Source organism: Epinephelus moara, chromosome 18, assembly GCF_006386435.1.
Source record: "Epinephelus moara isolate mb chromosome 18, YSFRI_EMoa_1.0, whole genome shotgun sequence".
NCBI lineage: Eukaryota > Metazoa > Chordata > Actinopteri > Perciformes > Serranidae > Epinephelus > Epinephelus moara.
Window position 1 is genome coordinate 26320053 of NC_065523.1, and position 23928 is coordinate 26343980.

Sequence of the window (23928 nt, forward strand, 5' to 3'; positions counted from 1 at the left end):
AGGATTAAATTCCAATAACATTTTCATCATTGATACCTTTTGTTTTTTAATATCCGCTTTAATTTTTTTACAGAGCAGTACAGTTTCTAAAGGTCCATTGTGTGAGATTTAGTGGCATCTAGCAGTAAGCTTGCTGAACTGAAACTTATCCAGTGAGCTAAGCATGTAGGAGAATTACGGTGGTCAACACGAAAATATGAAACGTTAAATGGCCCTATCTAGAGCCAGTGTTTAATTTGTCCATTCCATGTTACTGTAGAAACAACATGGATGACTCCGTGGAAGAGGACCCGCTCCATATGTAGACATAAACGGCTCATTCTAAAGCCCCATTTCCACCGAGCAGTACATAATGGCCTGTTTACTGCTGCTGCAACATGTTGCAGATCTTGCCCTGGGGAGGTAACACATCTTCCAGGACCATGTAGATCTCTTTGCAGAGAGTGACGATGGCAAGGGCAAGCCTGTCCCCCTCAAGTGTTCAGCTTCTCTCTTCTGTGTTTGGCAATTATTTTATTTTTGAACTTATGGAGGACAAGGTATTCAACTGTTTAAAAACACAGGTGCAAACAATTCTGCAAGATAAGCACATATGAATCTATGGTAGACCTTTCCATGAGCCTTCTTAAGAACAAATTTTGGAAAAATCTTGGTAATATTTTGGTAGATGAGGCCCATTGTGTCAATAATTTTTGATGCATCTCCAATTTCAAATACATATATGGACTGAGAATATACAGTATGGATGAATAATGGAACAAATAATATTTTAAATATCTATACAGGATGGTGAAGACGTCAGGAAGAGTCACCAGTTGCTGTGTGGCTCTGTTCTTTGCCTTGACCTCTGTGACAGCTGTAGAAAAACTCAATTCAATCAATGATTTGAAGAAAATCGACTTTGGAAAAGCTGTGCCCAAGCACAGTCTTTTGCTGCTCCACTGGTTTGCCAACACAGTTGACATCGACAATAACAATATCATACAGCTGACCTTTGACCTAAACAGAGGAGATTATGGCTCACATCATTATGGCAACTTTGAGGGGCTGTTGGACCCACTGCCTTGGGGAAATGGATACAGATACTATACTATTGGCAACCTCAATCAAGAAACGTCCATGCCACTTCCATCTTATGTTGTCCGCCCCCAAAGGGAGTATATGGGAAGAAACAGAGACAGAATCATCATTCGTGTCAGTGAGCAGAACACAGGATGGGGAGCTTTGCCAAGGATAGACCAAGTGTATATCACACAGCATTATGACACTTCTGAGAATCAGGGGACACCTTATGATCCAGCTCATACCTACCAGATCACTACTGACCTCTTGAGACAGATCAGAGATTTTTCTGCAGGACAAAACCAACAGCAGCTCTTGCATCTGAGAAACCGCTATGGAAGTAACGCTGATGATTTCCGGTTAAGGGACATCAGAATAAAATGGGGGGACCTTGCTTGCCTTGGACTGCTGCTGTTTATTGTGATCCAGGAAAAGCACTCCTTTAACCAACGCAATAACAGACCCGAAAACAACTCCAGACCGGTAAACTACCCCAGACATGAAAACAGAAGAAATGATTGGGTTGACGGTGCTTCAGAGAGATGCACCAACATTCCCAGAGATTTTAGAGGCCAAAGTGACGTTGTAGTGGATTTCAACAATGATGAGGACCATGATGCCAGCAGCATGACTTGGAGCAGAGAATCAGGCAGTGAATACATCTCATTACCCCGGTGCAACATCAGGAGGTTGTTCTGTATTTTATGTATCGCAGCCTTAGGTTTAATTTTATTGGGTATTGTGTTATTTTTTTCTCTAAGAGACAATAAAACTTTATTTTAGTTCAGTCAAGATTGAGATACAGGCTTGGGATTAACATGCGTGTGATAAAAAGCCAAACACTTCAAATGGCAGATTTCAGACTCTGTGCTATGAAAGGCTGAGAGTCTTCAGGACATGTGAAGCTTCATAGCTCTCTTTACTAAATTGCACTTTGTTAATAAAAGCAGAAATTGTTCATTATTACAAAAGTATTTGAACTAGGCAAAATGGCTTTTACTGTTTATTACAATGCACTAATCTGGCAAGATCATAAAGCTTCAGGCTTCATCTGTGTCACTTTCCAGCAAGTATAATCTAATAGTAATGACATCCTGCTGATTGATCCTGTGTCTGAGACAGAATGTAAATTGTTCTCATGGATAAATGAAACTGATAAGTGAACGGCTCTATGGTCTGTTAAGGACAGCCTACACTGATAATGTATTATCGAAAAACAAGAGTGAATTGTATTGATTTCATTTTATTTCAGTGTTGTTGAAATTGTGTTTATTAAACTATAATTTATCAGTCAGACGTCCCATGTCAGTTTTTTTATTTTAAGATCAAGAAAACTGGATGAGTACAAGTTAGATGTGTAAAATCACGAAGACAACTTTACTCTTCCTCGTTCGACAGACAATTACAGGAGAGACCCAGATACAGTTAGTATAAAACAGATATCTGGAGGTATCAGCTTTGTAGAACAAATTGGCTCAACATTGCTTTTTAACTGCTATTTTGCCAATTGTTTAACTGGCATTTAATGATCGTAAATGTCTTAAAGGGTAGTCTCAAAAACTATTTTGCACCAGAATTTGTATTCAAACTCTTTAAAAAAGGATAGAAATATCTTCCTTTATGGATGATAAATACTGTCAATCAATTTTAGCAAAAAAGTTTTTTTTGAAAAAGTAGCATCCTGATGACCTAGTGGTCTAAAACCACTGCATACCTGGTTTGAATCCTGCTAGAGATGTTTTGTTGCAAGTCATCTTCGTTGCTCTGTACTGCGTACTGTCTGATAAGGCAAAAAGCCAAATTCATCACCTTGTTTAGGCTGACAACAGCATTAAAGAGAACAAAAAACAATCATCTAACATTAGTTTACCTGCCAATATTTCACTCAACTTTCAGGCAATGATCCCTTAAATTTGGTAATCAAGAATTGTGCCACATGTGCACTGGGGTAGGTCACTTTACTGGCTAAGATGGCAATTATGGTATAAGATAAGAGTAAACAGTGAACTGTGACCTTCAATGGAAACTACAATTACACAAAAATGAAATTTTGAAATAAGGAAAGTAGCAAAACATACAAAAATGTAGCCTAAGATACATTTACGTAATGCAATTTGAAATGGATCTGTGATAAAATAATAATGGCTAATAATAAGCCACTAATCTACTAGTTCCTCACTCTGCAGTCCAGAGGACACATTCCCTGTTAAACTTGGACCTGCTCCGGCAAGTTATCATCCTAAACCTGCCCATAACATTCCCAGATGACTCACAGAATAACTCCCCTCTCTACAGAATCATTCCTCTAAAACCTGCAGATAAAAGTAGTGAGGTCTTTGCATTTCTACAGACACATGGCTGGTAAACCTTAAGAAAGCACTGAAAGGGAGTACAACTTTTCTTTTCTTGAATACAGAAGGCAATCCAAACAGCTGTATTATGAAACTTCCTGTAACCACCAGCAACGCTTTGTTGTCAGTTTCATTTCAGTGAAACCGAAACTTAAAAGGAGCTGTGCATGCTCTCACAAACACAGAGCTCAGATACCCGACGACAGCATACACAACGCAGGTGAGCTCTCTTATTTTCTGATCATTAGTTTTGTTTTTGGTGTTTACCATGGCACTATTCCACACTACTGGTGAGGCATTTAACTCTAGTCTTCTTTGTGAATGCTCACTCCCCTTAAGCATTAAGCTTTGTCATCACTGATAGCTCTTTGAGCAAAGCCGATAGAAAAAGAAAAACATTAAAAGGCAAGACATTTATAAAACAAAACATTACAATTACACCACCCAGAAATGGGTAGTGCTTTGAAATGCGGCGCTAAAGCTCATTGAGTCAATCGGACAATCAATTGGTCATCAAATTACCTTTTTTTTTCTCCTTATAAATTCACCTGTTAGGTAGCCGATAACGGGTGTCAAAATTGACCGAAACAGGCATTTCTAATAACAACAAATAAAATTGGTTTCAATGTTCATATGGCCGCCTGATTTTTAATTGTCATCCTTTATTTGATCAGTTACACATATATTAGATGCATCTCTAGTTGAAAATACATTCAAGAATATACAGTATGAATGAGTGGCACCATTCCACACTACTGGTGAGGCATTTAACTCTAGTCTTCTTTGTGAATGCTCGCTCCCCTTAAGCATTAAACTTAATAACATTTCATATATCTACACAGGATGATGAAGACGTCAGGAAGAGTCACAAGTTGCTGTGTAGCTCTGTTCTTTGCCCTGACCTCTGTGACAGCTGTACAAAGACTCAATTCAATCAATGATTTGAGGAGAATCAACTTTGGCCGAGCTGTGCCAAAGCACAGTCTTGTGCTGCTCTACTGGTTTGCCAACACAGTTGATATCAATTATAATGATGACATACGGCTGGACTTTGACCCAAACAGAGGAGATTATGGCTCACATTATTATGGCAATTTTGAGGGGCTGTTGGACCCACTGCCTTGGGGAAATGTATACAGATACTATACTATTGGCAACCTCAATCAAGACGCGCACAGGCAGTTTCCACCTTTTGTTGTCAATCCCCCAGCACAGTATAGTGGAAGTAACATGGACAGGCTCATCATTCGTGTCAGGGAGCAGAACGCAGGATGGGGAGATCTGCGAAGGATAGACCAAGTGTACATCACACAACATCGTGAAAATCAGGGGGCATATGATCCAGAACACACCTACCAGATCACTGCTAACCTCTTAAGGCAGATCAGAGAGTTTTCTTTGGGACAAAACCAACAGGAAATGTTGGATCTCAGAAACCGCTTTGGAAGTACGGCTGATGTTTCTCACATCAGAAACACATGGGGTAAACTTGCTTGCCTTGGACTGCTGTTGTTTATTGTGATCCAAGGATCCTTTAACCAACACAATAACACACCAGAACACAACTACAGACCAGCAAACTACAACGAACCACAAATCAACTACAGACCAGAATACAACTACAGACCACAAAGCAACTACAGACCAGAAAACAGACACAGTGACTGGAATGATGATTGTGCTTTGGTGGTCTGCTGTGTTGTTGTTTTTGTAATATTAATAATTGGTTTAGCAATTCTTGGATTTGTTACACTTGGAAANATGTTCATATGGCCGCCTGACTTTTAATTGTCACACTATCCTTTATTTCATCACTTAGACGTATATTAGATGCATCTCTAGTTGAAAATACATTCAAGAATATAAAGTATAAATGAGTGATGCAAGCAATAACTTTTAAATTATCTATGCAGGATGATGAAGATGTCAAGAAGAGTGACCAGTTGCTGTGTAGCTCTGTTCTTTGCCCTGACCTCTGTGTCAGCTGTACGAATACTTCAATCAATCAATGATTTGAAGAAAATCGACTTTGGCCGAGCTGTGCCCAAGCACAGTGTTGTGCTGCTCTACTGGTTTGCCAACACAATTGAAATCGACAATAACAATATAATATGGCTGACCTTTGACCCAAACAGTGGTGATTATGGTGCACATCATTACGGCAACTACGAGGGGCTGCTGGACCCACTGCCTCGGGGACACATCGGATACCAGTACTACACTGTTGGAAATCTCAATCAAGAAACGTCCATGGAACTTCCATCTTACGTTGTCGATCCCCCACCAGAGTACGTGGGAACAAACAGAGACAGGATCATCATTCGTGTCAGGGAGCAGAACACAGGACGGCAAGGTTTGCAAAGGATAGACCAAGTGTATATCACACAGCATTACGACACTTCTGAATACCAGGGTACACCTTATGATCCAGCTCATACCTACAGGATCACCACTAACCTCTTGAGACAGATCAGAGAATTTTCTGTGGGACAAAACCAACAGCAACTGTCACGTCTGAGAAACCGCTATGGAAGTAACGCTGATGATTTCCTGTTAAGGCACATCAGAAACATATGGGATGAACTTGCTTGCCTTGGACTGCTGCTGTTTATTGTGATCCAGGAAAAGCACTCCATTAACCAACACAACTACAGACCAAAAAACGTCTACAGACCAGAAACCACAAACAGACCGGAAAAAGACAACAGACCAGACAACGAACAAAATGACTGGGGCGATGATGTTTTCGGGAACTGCTGTTTTTATATAGTTATTTTAATTTTAGTATTTTTTTTTTTGTACATTGTTTTTGCAAGCAGATTATAAGAAATAAGGGAGAGCAATGGTCTTTGTTAATGTCTAAACCAAGGTGTGATGATCGCACTTTTTAAGGATGATAAGGAATCCAAAAAAAGACGTTATAGCTTCTGTTACCCTGTTGGCTAAAAAAGTAATATGGACCAATATGTAATATCTCTGTCTCATACCCACTGGATAAGAGACATCCTTTATTTTCTTAGATAATGAAAAAATCATTTCATTGTGTGGTTCGTCCAATATATTTGTAAAAATATGGGGTCCATTCTTGAAGTTCTTAAGAGGATCCATTTCGTACTTATTCCTGATAGAAGCAACTTTTGTGGTTTAAATGGGTTGTGTTATAGTGTTTGTTGTGGCTTTGATGATATGCTGCTGTACTGATTAGTCTGCTGTACTGTCTTTGTAAGTTGTTTTGGTTGTTAAGCTGTATGTTGATTATCACTGTTTGTGTCTTTGTACAAAGGGAATGTACACCTTTTTACTTTTTATACCTGCTCTAATGATACAATTGTATGTTAAATATAAAAAGCAATAAACAAAGTTTAAAAAAAAAAAAAAAAAAAGGATGAAGAGGACCACAAAGCCAACAGGACTCATAAAGCGATTGGTAACAGTGAATCAGACAGTTGCTGATTTTTTCAATGACGATGACTTTTTCTTCATGTCAGTCTTTTTCACTCAGTGGTTTTCAGTTTGAATTCTCTGTCATTGTTTTGGTGTGAAGGGGAGGAGTTTGAGGGGAGGTGGCAAGGAGAGAGTCATTTCCATAAAATCTACATACTGGGAGACTTACCAAAGCTCACTACCCCTGAACAACAACAAAGAGTTGTTTTCTTGTATGCTTTGTTTTTTGTCCAGGTTTAAATTACTGTATACTGTATTATCGTTTTTATAAATGGTGTTTGGTTAAGATTGAGATACAAACCATGTGCTATGAAGAGCTGAGAGCCTTCAGGGCTTCATTCCTGTGTGTCAATTTCTCCATTAAAAAGACGTCTTCCACAATTGTTGGCTATTGGTCCTTCATTGATGGTGTTTCTTTACCCCAGTTCCTACTGATAACTTTTTGATTAAATATCCATCACTAAAATGTACAGGGATAAAGCACCAAACAACTGCTAGGAACCTCTAATCCTAATATGTGCTTTAGCTCTTTACATACCATTTCCCAAAATACTGTTATTTTCCTCTCCAGCCCCCCATCCTTCCCATTGTTTAAATCCTTAAATGTATTTTGGAGGTTTAAAATTTCTACCATTGGCTACCTATCTTGATACATTTGCCTCATTTTGACTTTTACAGTTTTTCAATACTTTAAATTGCAGATCTAATTTGTACTATTACTGAATCCATATTAAATTCTAGTTCCTTGTATAGCTTATTATCTCAAATCATACTCTGAAGTGGAATTTGGTTTGTTTCTTGAGCAAAATCGCTTTTAATAATAAAGTAATAATCTAAATTGTCTAACAAAGAAGTTAAAACTGTTTTGCAGCAGAATATGTACTTGGTTTGAATCCAGCTGGGGATGTTTTGTTGAAGGTCATCCTTGCCTCTCAACCCAGAATTTCTGGCACTCTACCATGCAGTCCAATAAAAGCAAAATGCCAAATTCACCACATTTTTTGCCAGTATCTCTTTAAAGAGAACAATATTAAAGCCGCAAATATTTCACTCTGCTTTCAGGCAATGATCCCTAAAGTTTGGTGATCAACAGCCGTGACACAGATATGTGCTGGTGTAGGTCACTTTAGTATTACAGATGACAGTCATGGTAAATTTAGGATGAGAGTAAATACTGAGCAATGACCTTCCATGGAATTAATAACTCTACAATAAAAATATGAATTAAGAAAAGTAACAAATCATACAAATGCACCCTATAAAACATGCGTGCACTGTGATTTGAAGTTGATCTGTGATATGTATATAGTGGCTAATAATAAACCAGGCACTATTACAAATCTTCTTGATTCTCCCCCTGCAGTCCAAAGGACACACTCACTGTCATTAGCCACAGAATGACTCCTCTATTTGTGGAATTATTCCTTATCCTTTTTTTTGCATTCCTACAGGCACATGACTGGTAAACTCCAACAGAACATGGAAGGGAGTAGCATTTTCTCATTTCCCTCCAGCTTTGCTTTGTCATCAGTTTCGTTTACAGCGAAACAGTAACCTTAAAGGAGTTGTGCATGCTCTCACAAACAACACAGAGATCAGATCCCCGACAGCAGTAGCAGACCAACGCAGGTGAGCTCTTATTTTTTAAACGCTAGTTTTTGATTTACCATGACACTATTCCACATGATTGGTGAAGCATTTTGAATCAAGTCTTCCTTGTGAGGATACTCACTTGATGTGATGAACTCAGGATGCTGAAGCCTCATATTAACCTCAAATGAACTTCAGAAAACATGTTTGCACAGAATGAGGACTGTGGCTCTAATGAATAGCCTAACTCTTACTGCTCTGTATGAGCAGAAGGACAAGCAAAGTCTGTTTTACTGTTGCTACTGTTTTTAGAGAGAGAGACCTGATTGTTATTCTTGCCTTTAGGTGTTACAGTGAGCTTCATCAAAATAAGGGCAGATAATTTAACATAAATCTATCAAATCATGAAAATAATCATATGATACATCACTAGTTACAGATACATGGATTAAGAAAGTACAGTAAGGATGGAAAATCTGAGAAATAACATTTCATATATCTACACAGGACGATGAAGATGTCAGGAAGAGTCACTGGTTGCTGTGTAGCTCTGTTCTTTGCCCTGACCTCTGTGACAGCTGTAGAAAGACTCAATTCAATCGATGATTTGAAGAGAATCAACTTTGGCCAAGATGTGCCCAAGCACATCCTTGTGCTGCTCTACTGGTTTGCCAACATAGTTGACATCGACGTTAATGATGACATACAGCTGACCTTTGACCCAAACAGAGGAGATTACGGCTCACATCATTATGGCAACTTTGAGAGGATGCTGGACCCACTGCCTCAGGGAAGCAGATACAAGTACTACACTGTAGGCAATATCCATCAGGAAACGCCTGTTGAACTTCCATCCTATGTCGTTCGTCCCCAAAGGGAGTACATGGGAAGAAACATGGACAGGATCATCATTCGTGTCAGGGAGCAGAACGCAGGATGGGGAGCTTTGCCAAGGATAGACCAAGTGTATATCACACAGCATCATGAAAATCAGAGGACATATGATCCAGAACACACCTACCAGATCACCACTAACCTCTTGAGACAGATCAGAGAGTTTTCTGTGGGACAAAACCAACAGCAACTGTTGCGTCTCAGAAACCGCTATGGGAGTAACGCTGATGATTACCAGATCAGAAACACATGGGGTGACCTTGCTGGCCTTGGACTGCTGTGTTTTATCGTCATCCAAAGAAGGTACTCCTGGACCAAACACAGCTACAGAGAAAATAACCAGAATAATAATTTGTTGGCCGGTATCCTTTTATTACTTTTATTTATCTTTGTTCTGGCATTTTTGAGTCAACCTAGGAAGTAGATGAAAAGAAATGACAGAGAGTACTAGATAGTTATTGTCAAAACCAAGGTGAGATGGTAATGCTTCTCAAGGACAATGAGGACCACGAAGCCAGCAGGACTCATAAGCTGACTGAAAACAAGTGATCAGGCACCTCCTTACCCCTGAGGTCAGGGGTTGCTCTGTTGTTTTGTTGTGTTGTATGCACTGTTTTATACCCATGTTAAATTTTATTGTGCACTATATTTGCTTTTTGTCTGAATGGTGTTCAGTTAAAATCAAGATATTAGGCTTGGTACAATGTGCTTGTGATGCTTTAAATCACACATCTCAAACTGTGTGTTCTGAACGGCTGCGAGTCTGCAGGGTTTCAGTGATCCAACTTTACTTCAGGCTAGACTCAGTGATCAGCACATCTTCCTCACCAAGAGATGAGGAGGTTATCAATTAATTAAGATGATGCAGTATTTGCTTGGACTGAAAATCTGCAAACTTTCTGACTTTGAGCTCCATTCAGGCATATGCTTTAAAAAACAATTTTACCTGTCTGATTTTTGCTGAGGACCGTACCAAACAAGCCAGCTCCCTCATGTCTTGAATATGATTTGTAGGCCGGGGCATCTCTGTAACACCACATTGCTTCATTTATAATGGTGTATTGTCACACATTATTACACCCTTATCAAAAAACTGCAGCTCCAGTGATGTGGATATTGCACCTGGCCATATTACAATTTAAGTAATATTTTGATCAATTGTGCAGCTCCATCAAACACAGAAAGACCGTTCTATGTTATACCAGGAAGGGTGGTCTAAGGAGTTGTGTTTCACCAAAAATCTGGGCTTTACAAAATGGCAGCTTTGTGATAAAGAAGAGGTTTTTTTTCCAAATTATTGGAACTGCGCAATACGGCTTTACGTATATAAAATGCACTGCTATGGTACGGTTATAAAGCTCTCCGCTTCATTGATCCAACATTGTCATGATGTGATATGTCTAATCTAATAGTAATGACTCCCTACTGATTCATCATCTGGCTGATAGTACAACAGAACGTAAATTGCTCTGATTGATAAATAAAAATAGATGAGGGAAAGGCTCTATTGTCTGTTTATAACTGAAAACACACTTTTAAAACATTATAAATGAAGATTTTATCAAAGGAGTGTATTTCCTGTATGGTTTCCTCTTCTTTCTGTAATGTCAAAAAATGTGTTTAATAAACTATAATCTACCAGTTACAGGGTTTTCCTGCATAGAGAATTAGGAGGAAGCCGCCTCTGTCAAGTTTTGTCCCACCTCCAGCTCTCGATAAAAAATCTGACGTTTGTCATAAGGGAAAACACAATTTTCTAATAGGCGTTGCATTTGGTGGATTTTTCTCATTTGTAACTACAGCATTACGCCCATTTGGTGGCACGATCATAGTCAGTACAGTTCACCGCTTAACACGTTATGGCGAGGGCCGGGAAAGCTGTTTTAGTGGAGTGTAATCTGTAAGTCTGTGTCACCAAACCCACTGACAAAACAAACAACAATGTAAGCCAATAGGACAAAAGACATGGTAGCTTTCCTCAGAGACAACATGAACAGTGATGTTCACAGTAGGACTGTGACAGAATCTGACATTCATCAGTTCTATGTTTAATCAATCTCCGTTGACTTGTTTGTGTTTGTATGGGCCATGTGGTTGTGATGTCGTTACCACCGCTCTGCTGCTGATATTAAGTAGTGGATCCTGTGAATCTGACGGTTACAGAAACTGTCAAAGTGGTGTGCAGACTCCGCCTACTCGGTGAGCCACAGGCATACGCCAGTATAGTAATAGTGCGGACCCAATGTCTGTCGTATTGAGCAACGACAACGTTTACATCAGAAATGTAAGGAAAAAAAAGCTTTTTTCATGAACTTTTTCCCCCTTAATCAGTACAAACATTCAGACATTTGTAAAACAAGATATTAGTTCATTACAATACATGATAACATGACTGACACATATACTTATGAATCATCAAAATCCATTATATAAAACAATATAAAAAAATATAGTGTCTCATAAAAGTTTCTTGTAAAATTGTGAAAGAGGATTACTTAATATACAGTTATTTGTTTAAATTATTTTTTAAATGCTTCAAGAACAGGAGGGGATCTACATTTGTGTAGATAATATTTTGCCAGCAGAACCAAATCATTTTACAAGATATTCAGTATTTGTGGTCATGTTCCCAGTCTTAACCATAGCTTATCCAGGACATACAGTATGATAAGCTACAAATACTACTGGGACCACCGCAGAAAATTGCAGATGAACACTAATATCCAGGAATTCACATCATGGACACCAATGACTATCCTTGTAACAAATTCAGCCAAAACTTATTTTCAGTCATTCAATTATAAATCAGTATTAGAAGTCTTAAAATACATGGTACACATGCGTGTGCATATGATCAGGATGGTACCACCTCCACCTCATTTTGAGTCAGGATAAACCCTGAGTTAGACTCATGTTGGTGTTTTTATTTGACGTCCAAGGAAACTGTGCGAGTGAGTTCTGCAGAAATATGAAGACGGTTGAGTGTCTCTCTCTCACACACACACACACACACACACACACACACACACACACACACACACACAGAGATAAACTATTTATCAACAAAACCATTTCCATCCCTTGTGACATGCACACGTCCTTGTTTCTTGCCAAGTCACAGGCAGGCCTATCAAAAGGCCTTTATGTTTCTGTGAGAGAGATGAATACTTTTTTTAATGTGGTGAAACTAGGATAGCACTCAGCAGGCCAGCGCGAGACCCAACAGATCATAAGATAATGAGTCATTAAAAACTGCTGCAGACTCAGCTTTAAGAAATGACTAGTCAAAGGTTCCTCTCAAGAGCGATGGGAGTCCAGAGCCAACTGTTAATGACAAACGGGCGCTGTTGTTTGTTAGAGAAAAAGGAAGCCTAAAAACTGACACGTCCAATCATCTATTCCTACCATTTCCCCTACATGTTTTGTCTGATTTCAAGGTATCAATAGGAGGATGAATGGTGGTCTGGAGGAAACATCTTATTCCTGTCACAAAATAGGTTGCTTTGTGTTAATGAATTGTTTTAATCAATTGAGCAGACCATACAGACCATTTGTTGTGCATTTGTGCTTACTTAAGACAAAATCTGCAATTAATCTATTATTAAAAATGTTGTTAATTAACATTTTGACTGCATGACATGAAATAAATTCCTCTTTATACATTATTCCACACACAACACCACACCACATACTGCTGCACTCAAATATTAGAGCAGAGATTATAATAAAATAATATTATCTACACTTTTGGCTTGCCAATTCACAATGCATGACTTTATAGCTCAACAATGAACAATGAATTGTTATAAAACCTCCCAGTCCACAAGCTACAACGAGGCACTAAACAGCGCATATTGTATTAAGCTGCATTGCTCTGCTTCTTCCCTTGATCAACTCCCCTCTTCATATTGTGGCCCGGGCAGTTGCTGAATTTAATCCCCAATGGTGTATAAATCTGAGTAACTTCTAAGGAGCTTTACGCCATTTTTTTGGACCAGTAAAACAGAGGGAATTACTTAAATTACTTCCTGAGATCACACAGAGGTCAGTGTCAGTAATGGGAGCGAGTGGGTGTACGGCATGGGAATGGATTCTGTTGACATCCTGGTCTTGCAAGTGCTGTGTGTGGCCCCACGCACACAAACACACACACCAGGCACAATCAAGGCAACACTTTTCCAGTGCAACCATCTTATTATTAATGACAAGAATATTGAAATCAATGCATAGAAATGAGCTCAGGCACCAAGTACCATGGCAGAGTTTTGGCTAGCTAACTGCCTATTAAACAAAAGTGAACCGGAGTCAACTATAAACAGCGTTTTTATGCACTTTTTATACTTAACACTTCTGTGAAACCATCTCATACAGTAACTGGTGTAATATGCATGCTGGCCTTGTTCAACAAATAAAACAGTCCTAAGACAGCCACTTTATTCCTCGCCCCCATGATACCTTGCGTGAGTTATGTGTGCAACTTCCAACACCGAAACCGGCGATTTCCAGTGTTAACAATTAGTTTACAGTACTCTATACTTCTTTCCAAGAGCAAGTGGGAAATAAAACACGGAGCACACCACCTGTTATAGCTCAAACGGGATTATGTGATCATTATTGGGTTTTTTTCTTCCCTTTTCAACTGAGCTTGCTAGCAATTAGCTTGCCTTGCTCCGTTAAAATATTGTGAACTTTAACATGGCCTGAGCCAGCTTAAGGTAAACATTTGCTCCTTCTAAAGATGATTTCTGATTTCTGGTGACTTATTAAGAGATACTAACACGTTCAGCAAACATTTAACTCTTGTGGTTTTGTTTCTCATATCAATGGTACCTTTGTCAACAGAAACAATCCCTTTTTGTTCTGGGTGGTATTCAAGAAAGCGGGTTATGTGAAAACTCAGAGTAAGTTAACCCTGAGATGAGGGAAACTCTGAGTTATCCGTTCCAGAAAGAGAGGTAACTGAAACTCTGAGTCAATCACCATGGTAACAGACTCTGTGAACATAACCTGCTCGCTGACAGGTTTTCTTCAATAAACCCTGAGTTTTTCTCTGTCTCCTCCCCCTTACACGCCGTTTCATTTCCTCATTCATTCAGTCCGTGTCAAAGCTGGTATCGAAGCGCATTAATTAGCGGAGATTTACCGTCTGTCACAGTCTAAATCCTGCTGGATATTAGTTTGTTACTCAGGACTGTCTTAAGTTACTGAATTTATGCACATCAATCATTTCTTTGGACATCAGTTTTTGTCTTTACATTCAAATATTACACAGCGAGAATTCACCCTCAGCTCAGAATCAAACCTCTGTCCTTTTTATATTTATTATTTTTTATAACACTGTGCACAAGGATCAGACTGTCAGTCTGTTAGAGCAGCTCCCAAATGTTTATTGCACATAATGTGTAGGTCTAATTATTTAAATTTTAAAAATCGGTATGAAGCTTTAGACACGTAGTATCAATGACTAATGATCTCTATCACTGATGTCATTGGTCGCACTGATGGAACATAATTCCTATAGCCTAATATTGGGGATTATATGTTAATATTTCTGAGTGAGCAATGGTGCAGCATTTCAGTGTCTTTAAATTTACTACATTTGTAGCTGAAATAAAGTCACTGAATGCTGCTGAGTCAAGATACAAATAGATGTGCAACATTTTAAAATCTACTGTATTTTGTGTCTTTTCAAGTGCAAATCACCAAACATATTATTACTGGGTCAGACTGTGAGTTTACAGTCATGTCTTTATGTCTTTGATCTATAGCCTAGCCTATATGTTTTAAATCTTACTATTTTTCAGTTGCTGCCTCCTGTGTTTTTCCCCGTCAGATTGAATCTGAACAAATATATTATTATATATTATTAATATAATGTAATGTATCGACAGCCTGATACACAGTCAGATTCCACCACTTTATTAAGAATTATGTAAGTCTGATAAATGATGAATAAACGGACAACACTGAATAAAACTTTTTTATTAACTTTACGGTTAACTTATTTGCACTTTCCTCGCTCTGACTCAGGCTCTTCTTTTAAAGATAAACGTGCACCGTCTGCTACACATGCATTAATATCTCTACATCCACTGGATTAAAATGGAGACGCTGTCTTTTATTTACCTGTTGCCATGAATCGTGGAGTCGGAGCTCCATTGATGATGGCTTTTTATTGTCGGCTTAACTCAGAGTGAACATACTCAGAGTTGACTGAACTAACTGAAATCAGCTGTTCTGGAACCGGTAACTCAGAGTTTCCCATCTCAGGGTAAATCAACTCAGAGTTCAGGGTTAGACTCAGAGTTTGTTGAACCTCCTACCTGGAATACCCCTCTGGTCACATGTTCAACACAGCTGCTGAAGACAAAAATTTAGCTTAGACTGGTTGTTAGTCGTTACAGACACAGACAGCGCAACAGGTGCCAGAGCTCCGCAAAGACATTTTAGAAAATGCTAAGTTAACATTAGTTAAATAATTGTTAAAAAAATTAATTAGTATTTACTAAACTGAAGGCAGATTACTTTCAAAAAGAACCAGCCACCAAGAGTAGCCACTGGGACTAACCACAGACAGTCTATGGGACTAACTAGCTTACTGCTACTTCTGCTATCTCACAGGAAGTTGTGCAATAATCATTTCAACAGTAGTGCCCTCGGGAATAAGATGGATAAAGAGATTTGATAGAAGAATCAATGATTGTGTGTAAATCCACTATTTTAAACATTGTGTGTGTTGTGGCTTACACAGACTGTATTTGGTCACGTGAGGCTGTTTATTTCAATGTTCAGTCTGACACTGACCTGAAGCAAAACATGACAAAGGGCTGCATTGGTGTGCTGGCTACAGGAAGTGAGAAGTGACATATATAGCAAGAAGTTCAGTTCAATAATTTGCTCGAGGGTCTCGATGCTTAAGATGTAAATGGTGGAATTAGCATAATGCTACATGGTCTGTAATATGTATCTGAGCATGAGACAAAAAACTAATATGAGCAGTGTACAGGGTGAATTCATGCGTGTCTGTAAACACGAGATCACATCCTGTTGCAGCACAACTAGACTGGATACAGCTGCTCATCATTATAGCTGACAAATCACCCGAAACAGAGCATGTCATTACAGCACCTTTTACAAAAACAACCAGCTTATCGCTTCTCAGCATGTTCATCATTCACTCTCCCCTGGGCGAGACATTCTTAAGCTTGTCATTTGTGTCAGGATGAGTGTATACATTGAAGCCATGTATGCACACGAGCAGGAACACACGCACTAGGAGCCCAGAGGCAGGAAGCTAGGTAGGTTGCCATCAGGTAACAGTCTTAAGGGCCAAATGGGACTCACAAAAACACACCGCCAGCGTCCCTCCGGATACAGTGCTGAGACAGGCAGCACAAGTAAATAACAGAGAAATAAAAAGTTTTCTGTCCTAAAAAATACAAAATATTTATGTTAAAATAAACACTTAAAAAATAATTTGCCTGAATGTGTGCTGTGTACTTGTTGAGGAAATGGAAAGTAAATTGCAGTTTTGGGCATGTTGTCAAAGCAGTGTGGTCTGTCACTTCAGTTTCACTCCAAGATGACTGGAGGTTGAAGCGTGCTTCTCTCATTTTGTTTTCTCCCCGCTGACAGACTTTACAAGAAATCACACTCTCTTTCTCTCACGCTTTGCGTCTTTCTCCGTTTCTTCCTCCCTCTTCCCTTTTGCCAACTGAACCTACATCTTTCCCGCCCTCTCTCTTTCTCTCGCCACCTCCTATCTGCTCCGCATTTCTTTCCAAGCTTCGTTCTAGCAACGCCTCACTCCCTCCACATGCACGGCTGAGCAGGAAGGTGGTAATCTGAGCCAAATGTGGCAGAAGTTGAGACGTAATCCTCTCACTTTTCCTTGCTTATTTCCCCTTCTACTGACACAAGGCCACACTTCAGATATTAAGCATGCATATTTGCTGACTGATTCACCGATGCTGTGGTACCTCAGAAACTATAGGAAGGAAATACCCTCAGCAAGAGGCAGAAATAAAATTAAATCCCTAGCTGTCTGCAAAGGAAGCGCAGTGAATAGAGGGAGACACAGACAGGCAACACACGGCATAAAAAGTGGAAATTGGAGGCTTTCTATTTTTATGTTGAATGTTTTATGACCTCCAGATTTGGAATGTATCACCTCCCAGCCGCCCACGCCTGGATACTACTCAACCAGTGAGAGCAACCCATGAGCACAGCTGTCTCCAGATAACGGCACTAAACACACACACACACACACATAAGATGAGAAATTCTAATAGGATAAGACTTAGGGAGGAAAACAGCTCAAACAATCTGCAAGAAAAACGCGTATTTTGAAGCCACCAAATACAAACCAGCAGCAAATAAAATGCACACACATTTTCCCACCATAACAAGAACCAGTCCTACGCTCAAACTCAACTGAAGCCTACTTGTGAATCAACACAATGAAAACGATAAAGCAAGCCACTGAAACTGTAACATAACTTACACTTCATAACTCCCAGCCCTGCACATGCAGTTCTACTAAACCAAAAATTAAAACAAGAAAAGCTCAGAAGCCTGTTAATGGCCCCTGGAGACTGCAGTTCATTACACCCCACAGTAACAAAGAAACAGATGAAATAAACATACTGACAGTTGTGCCAATAATTCAGATAATAATGCCGAGTTTGTCCTGAGGGTGGTGCTAAAAGAAAGGTCATGGGGTAACCTCAGATATTAGATGAGGAACATCCACAGCATATTTCATGGAAATCCAGGTATTAGATTCCAGTTTTTGCCGTGCACGATGGTGTTGCTTCAGAGCTAAAAGGTGTAGGGGTTGACCAAAGGTGTCAGGAATCACTTACTTGGAAAAAGGAGTATCCATACTAAATGTCATGGTAGTTAGGTCAGAGGTAATCTAACCACGTCTTGACACTAGAGTCTAGACAAACATGCTGGACAGACAAACCCTGCCACCTCTGGACTGCTTAGACTCTGGATAGATTTTGCATTCATTTACATTCTTACATTACACACACACAGAAGAACTGTACGCTACAAGTGTCTATCTCAGGCAATCTGAATATACAGTGATTTTAACCACCGGCTGATTCAAGTTCAAGTGAGCTGGGCTATTCAGTCGCTTGTCTGCATGAGTTCTTTTTTTAAGTGCTGTCCCGGAAGCAGCCCTGGGATTCTCATCATCGCCCTCCCTGACCTACATTCAGTTAGTCCAGACTGACAAGCTCACAGAGACCCACGCTTGATATTGTTACTTCACAACTGCCTTCTAGGTGGAAAAAAAGTGCAGAAATCCCAAATAAATGCAAAGTCAGTAACGGTTTAAATGTAGATTTTACTTAATACTGTTCAAAGTTTAATTTAACATGAATGTGAAAGTGTTCAAAATATGGATGTGACTACACTATGGTTATAGAAAAAGGAGAAATGTAGGGTATGTGGGTGATAGAAATATATTTAAATGTGATGCACAATTCTCTGTGTGTGTTTGCATACATATGTCTGCATCTGTAAGTGCCTCAACAAAACCATAAGAGTTTGTAGCAAGATGAAGTTCAAATGAAACGGTCGTAAACAGAAAAGAGAAACTGAGCAGCATCATGGAAAAGCAATGATTGGATGATTTCATCATAGCGCAGTCGCTGCCAAACCATTGCAAGTCATTGGATCTCCAAAGAAAGGCCATGCTGAAACCGGTTATGACCAAAATGAGGACAGTAAAGTGGAACTTAATTCAACAAACACAAACAGACTGTACGGGTAAACAGGATGAAATGCCTCCATGAGCAGCTCACTTTGATAAACATTGCTTACCCGTGGCAACTATTTTACACACAAGTGTTAGTTAAGAAGCCGTGCTGCACTGAGCAGGTACTCACTGTCTGTTGGTCGGGTTGTTGGTGGCTCTGTGACAGGTGACTGCACCCTCTCCACCCTTGGCTCTGCCAGGGAAGGCAGGGGAGCACTGGGAGCAGGGGGTGGGTGGTTGTTGTTCTCCACTGCACTGTTTGGCACCAAACCGTCCGGCTGTCTGAAGACAGGCATCTCTGGCCTCCTGGACGCCCCTTCAACTGGGCTGATGACCGGGGACGGGGGTTCTGCTCTTCTCTGAGGGGGCTCAGGGATCCTTGAGACTGGGGCCGAGGACAGCTGGGACTCCATCCTCTTGGGAGGGGCGGGGGGCTCATGGGACCTTGTCATGCTGAGCTCTGCCCGCCTGTTTGTAGAGCTGGAGGTGGAGTTGGCGGAGCTGTCCAGGGCAGTACTCCGATTGCTCAGACTGACTTCGGGCCGCTTGAGGCCAAAGCGGGCGATGCCAGCACTGGGTGAGTTGTCAATCTGCTTAGAGGAAACTTCAATGGACATTTCTGTGCGGCGGGATGAGGCAGTGTCGGGGTTGCGACCCCCTGATAACTCAATACGCCTCATGCCGCTCTTTGGGGAACGTGGATTGGAGGACTCGGAGGGGGAGGATCTGGAAGAGGAGTAGTCAGAGTTGCGGGAGCTCAGGTCGTAGCTCCGCTGGCTGGATGTGGAGGAGGTGGATGAGCGGAGGGGGTTAGTGTTCCGACGAGACAGGGGCGAAGGGTGTGTGGATGAATCTGTCTCCTCCACCTCAAATGACCGTTTGAGTGCTGGAAAACACAGAGTATTTGTGGTTAGAGAAGAAAAAGAAGGATCTCTGAGCCAATACAAATCCTGGTCCTGGCTGGAGTTACTGAAGTCATTATTAAAGCATCTCATGATTAATAGGGGTCACCAGAGGATCCATGATATGGTATGATCACCACACTTATGTCACAATACAATATTATTGGGACTGTTGATATGTTGTGATATGCTGAGTATTGCGATAAACTATACTGCAATATATTGTGATTTACTGCCTTTTGTCAACTGTTAATTATGTCCCCAACAGGAAAACTGTTTTATTTTATCTAATAAGATAAAGTTTTAATTCTGTTTATCTCACCTCAGCCATTTTAGCCTCAGCAATATACATATCCTGTATTTAACCATGTAAATGCCTCATTGGGATTAGAAATGTCTTTTTCAAGAGTGACCTTGCCAAGAGGGCAGCATAAAACAATGTTACAAGTTACAACAAGGCAAACAGACATATATAACTGCCACATACAGCAAGTGAATAAAAAAAACCCGCAGTATCCAATTAACATGGAATACAAGGTCCGGAGCAAGAACAAATATAATGTGGATACAATTTGTAAAATTACTTAGGAACAATCACATTGACTAAAAGAGCTAATTCCAGGACGGAAGAGCAGCATATTTAAAAGCTGTTCTCACCGTTGGAACCAGCATTTGTAAAATATTATGAGCGAAGGCCGTTTTGAGTTTGGTTTCTACACATGAATGTAGACAGATAAGAGGGAACCAGGCCAAGAGTAGCTTTATATATAAATAAATAATAGTTATTATGTAAAAATAATATAAATATGTATGTATCAAGTGGACTGAACAAGCAATTGACTGTATTATTTTACTGGGTTACCTAATGTTTAATTTGTATCTGCAATATTAAAAATTACTATAATTTCAAAAAGTCGATACTACGATTTTGCCACACGAAAATATCGCGATACTGTGCTGTATCGATAGTCTTTCTCGTCCACCCCTAATGATTACTATGCAAAACAAAACGATATCAAAAACCATAAAACACAAGTGCCTAAAGCAAAGATAGTTCTCTTGACCATTGGTAAAACAACTGTTTTTCCAGTCAGACTGTAGAAACTCATGTAGAAACTTTGAACCTTTGTTTTCAGTCACACAGGTCATTTAAACTCCATTAAAACACTGGTGCAGCAACACAAATAAGCGCCATTATCTTTAACTATTATCTAGAGGAACTTACAGTCTTCCTCTGCAGGTTGGTGAAATCATTAAATCAAGGATCAAACACCTGCTTGATTCAGCAAAGTAATAATTAGCGAAAATTACAGCCCAAAATAAACTCAATCAAAAATGCTAATATCTTACCGGATTTGACACGCTTCACATATCTCGACAACATGGCGGTCATGACTTCTAACGTTAACTCAGTCGATACGAAATACTCCTCTATTCCCACCGAGCCGGTTTATTAGGTGCAAACACAAATTTAGCCTGCTACTGAATGAAAAGGAGCTGTCTTTTTAATCCTCTGGCTAAAGTTTTATGACATTACACGGACATTTTCTCTTGCTATGTACCGTTCCCCTGACATGTCGCACATGGATGCGTTCATGTTCAGCACGGACAAAACGGACACCCGGCTGTGTTACGCATGCGCACAGCCTTGAAATACGGTGGCGTTTACCCACTCATTTCAGTTTAGAGGGGGTTTATTAGTATGGGAAACACAGGTTTACATCGCCAAAGCTAGTGTAAGATAAAAAGAAATATGTATAGTATGTGTATAGTATATGTATAGTTAGTTATTAAAAATCTACTAGAAGCTAGTTTATATACACGTCGGACGTCGCACCTGTAACACACCCACCAATCGAGAGAAAACATACCAACCGTTCCCCTGTTGTCATGACGACTACCGAACTGAGTACGCCTCGCGAGAGTTCTAACTGATCACGTGATCCCAGAGTCTGATTACAACACAATCATATTATGTTGTAATTTGAGTAGATTTTACCTTTACATTTCTCATAAACTGTACCGTAAAACTACATCAAAATTTGACTTGACTGAGTTTTTGCAAATGATGGCTCACTTGACCACAGTCAGGGAATAAGCAAGTCATGACTTCTCTGAGAGACCAAATAAGAAACTATGGGGAGATGTGTTAGGGTGTTCTATTAAAAAGGTTTTAAAACAGTGTGTGCAGATGTGTTAAATTTAGATTTAATTTAAACTGGCTGGGCAATATGGATAAAAATCAAATATCACAGTATTTTTTGATAAAATATCCTGATATCAACATTGCAAAGATATCACAGGGTTGACTATAAACGCTTTTACAAAATATTTACACAATGAGATTTTTGATAAATAATTATCAGACTGACAAAGGGAGAGGGGATTGCACAGCCATGTTTTCACAGTAGGGCCATTCGTGCTACCAGAAGTGTTGAAAAAACACTTTTTTTTCCTTTTTACGTGAAACTGCTTTAGTTTGTGTTTTTCATGAGATTAAATCACAGGGTCCATTTGTTTTGGAGAGGAAGAGAACTCTGTGGATAATTCAGCTCCTGGTAAAAACCTCCTGAACAACAAACACTTAGGAAATTCTAACCAGGACAAGTTTGAGCTGGTTGCAATCTGCAATCCTCACAGCTAGATGCCACCTCAATCTTACACACTGCTCCTTTAAAGGGGTAGAACATACACCTTTTTCATATTAAGTGTCTAAAAATATAGGCCAACACCAAACGTCTTATCAAAACCATTCCCACACTCTCCCTCCATATCAACTTAATATGCCACTATTCCATCAACAGCCTTATGTTTTACTTTGCTGTTCGATAAATGCTTCTTCTCTTAAGCTCCATGTCAGACATGAGGGTGACACCGGGCTCACCTCAGCTCGGCCCACAGACAAGAGCAGCTAAGCCCTGGAGCAACACAGCCTCTGTCCCAGATAAACACCCAAGCCTGTGCAGGCATCTGGCCCACTTCAAGGCTGACAGGCCAAGCACCAGCATGGGAGAAGACCCTCTTCCTGGAACTCACTGTTTTCACATCCTTGATATGTTTCAGCAGGTTTTTGTGTCTGATTTCAGAGGGTCTGCATTGAAGCAGACACTGGTTTAACTGGGTGTCTGAGACCTGCATTTTTCCTTTGTAGAACTTTGATTATAAATGTAGAAAATACTGGGTCAGTCCTTGTTTGCTTCACTTGCTGCTGACTTTTCACTGCTACACAACTGAGCGTTCTCCAGTGCTGATTAGTTGAGCTGAACATATGGCAAGCGCTTTAAACATTTAATCAAGAAAGCTTACTAATGATGCTCTAGCAAAAGTTTCAGCCAGAAAGACAATAGTTTTCATGCTCAGGCTGTAAGTTTTCTTTCTCACCCTGCCATTTAATCCTTGCACACATGCTCACCCACCGTCTCTAGGTGACATTGTCTGGGTCTGTCAATTGAGTCTTCAGCTGATTGCACACAGACATTTTCAGAACAAAATAGATCAGGCTGCAGTGAGAGACTCTCTCCATGGGATATTTAAAAATTGCAGGTTTGTGCATTTGGTCCTTCTCAGGCAAGCTCAGGGGTTTAGTGCTGCCGGAGCCCACAGGAACTATGCTCCATGACGCCTTCTTTTTCTCCGAGTGAGAATTAGAATATATGCAGTTCAAATAACCTGGTCGAAATTAATATATATAGACGCTTGAAGGTCCACTCATTACTAAAAGTGTATGACATATAAAAACTTAAGTAATGGTCAAAGTTGTCACAGTAAAACTTCCACCTTAAAAGTCGCCGGCAGTCGGCCCAGTGAAATAAGTTATTTTTTATTCTGTCTACAGCTGCTGTGAGAGGCAGCAAAACATGTTTTCATTTTATAGTTACAGTCTACTAATAAAACTCTCCACAGTATGAACAGTGGT

At 39.9% G+C, this 23928-nt stretch overlaps 5 protein-coding genes across 8 annotated transcripts in view; 4 read left to right on the forward strand and 1 right to left on the reverse strand.

Moving 5' to 3' along the window:
• LOC126404883 (uncharacterized) overlaps positions 1 to 3115 on the forward strand; it is a 3681-nt gene extending 566 nt beyond the window's left edge. Inside the window, exon 2 of the mRNA XM_050068264.1 lies at positions 786 to 3115. Coding sequence (XP_049924221.1) covers positions 787 to 1845 — 1059 coding nt within the window. The 5' untranslated portion in view covers position 786 and the 3' untranslated portion in view covers positions 1846 to 3115. The remainder of the gene's footprint in view (positions 1 to 785) is intronic.
• LOC126404882 (septin-9-like) overlaps positions 1 to 23928 on the reverse strand; it is a 115616-nt gene that overhangs the window by 42284 nt on the left and 49404 nt on the right. For 3 of the 4 annotated variants that reach the window (XM_050068259.1, XM_050068262.1, XM_050068260.1), the window contains one exon: positions 19241 to 19996. In XM_050068259.1, coding sequence (XP_049924216.1) covers positions 19241 to 19996 — 756 coding nt within the window. Of the gene's footprint in view, positions 1 to 19240; positions 19997 to 21362; positions 21421 to 23928 lie in introns of those variants that run through there. The other variant, XM_050068261.1, reaches the window with a different exon arrangement.
• Positions 1 to 23928, forward strand: part of LOC126404884 (uncharacterized) — a 107305-nt gene that overhangs the window by 8352 nt on the left and 75025 nt on the right. The gene's annotated exons all lie outside the window — the stretch shown is intronic.
• LOC126404885 (uncharacterized) lies at positions 3399 to 7238 on the forward strand. The gene is made up of 2 exons (XM_050068267.1): positions 3399 to 3633; positions 5327 to 7238. The coding sequence occupies exons 1-2, from the start codon at positions 3581 to 3583 to the stop codon at positions 6237 to 6239; spliced, it is 966 nt and encodes a 321-aa protein (XP_049924224.1). The 5' UTR covers positions 3399 to 3580; the 3' UTR covers positions 6240 to 7238.
• LOC126404886 (uncharacterized) lies at positions 8214 to 10986 on the forward strand. Its single transcript, XM_050068268.1, has 2 exons — positions 8214 to 8486; positions 8955 to 10986. The coding sequence occupies exon 2, from the start codon at positions 8959 to 8961 to the stop codon at positions 9763 to 9765; it is 807 nt and encodes a 268-aa protein (XP_049924225.1). The 5' UTR covers positions 8214 to 8486; positions 8955 to 8958; the 3' UTR covers positions 9766 to 10986.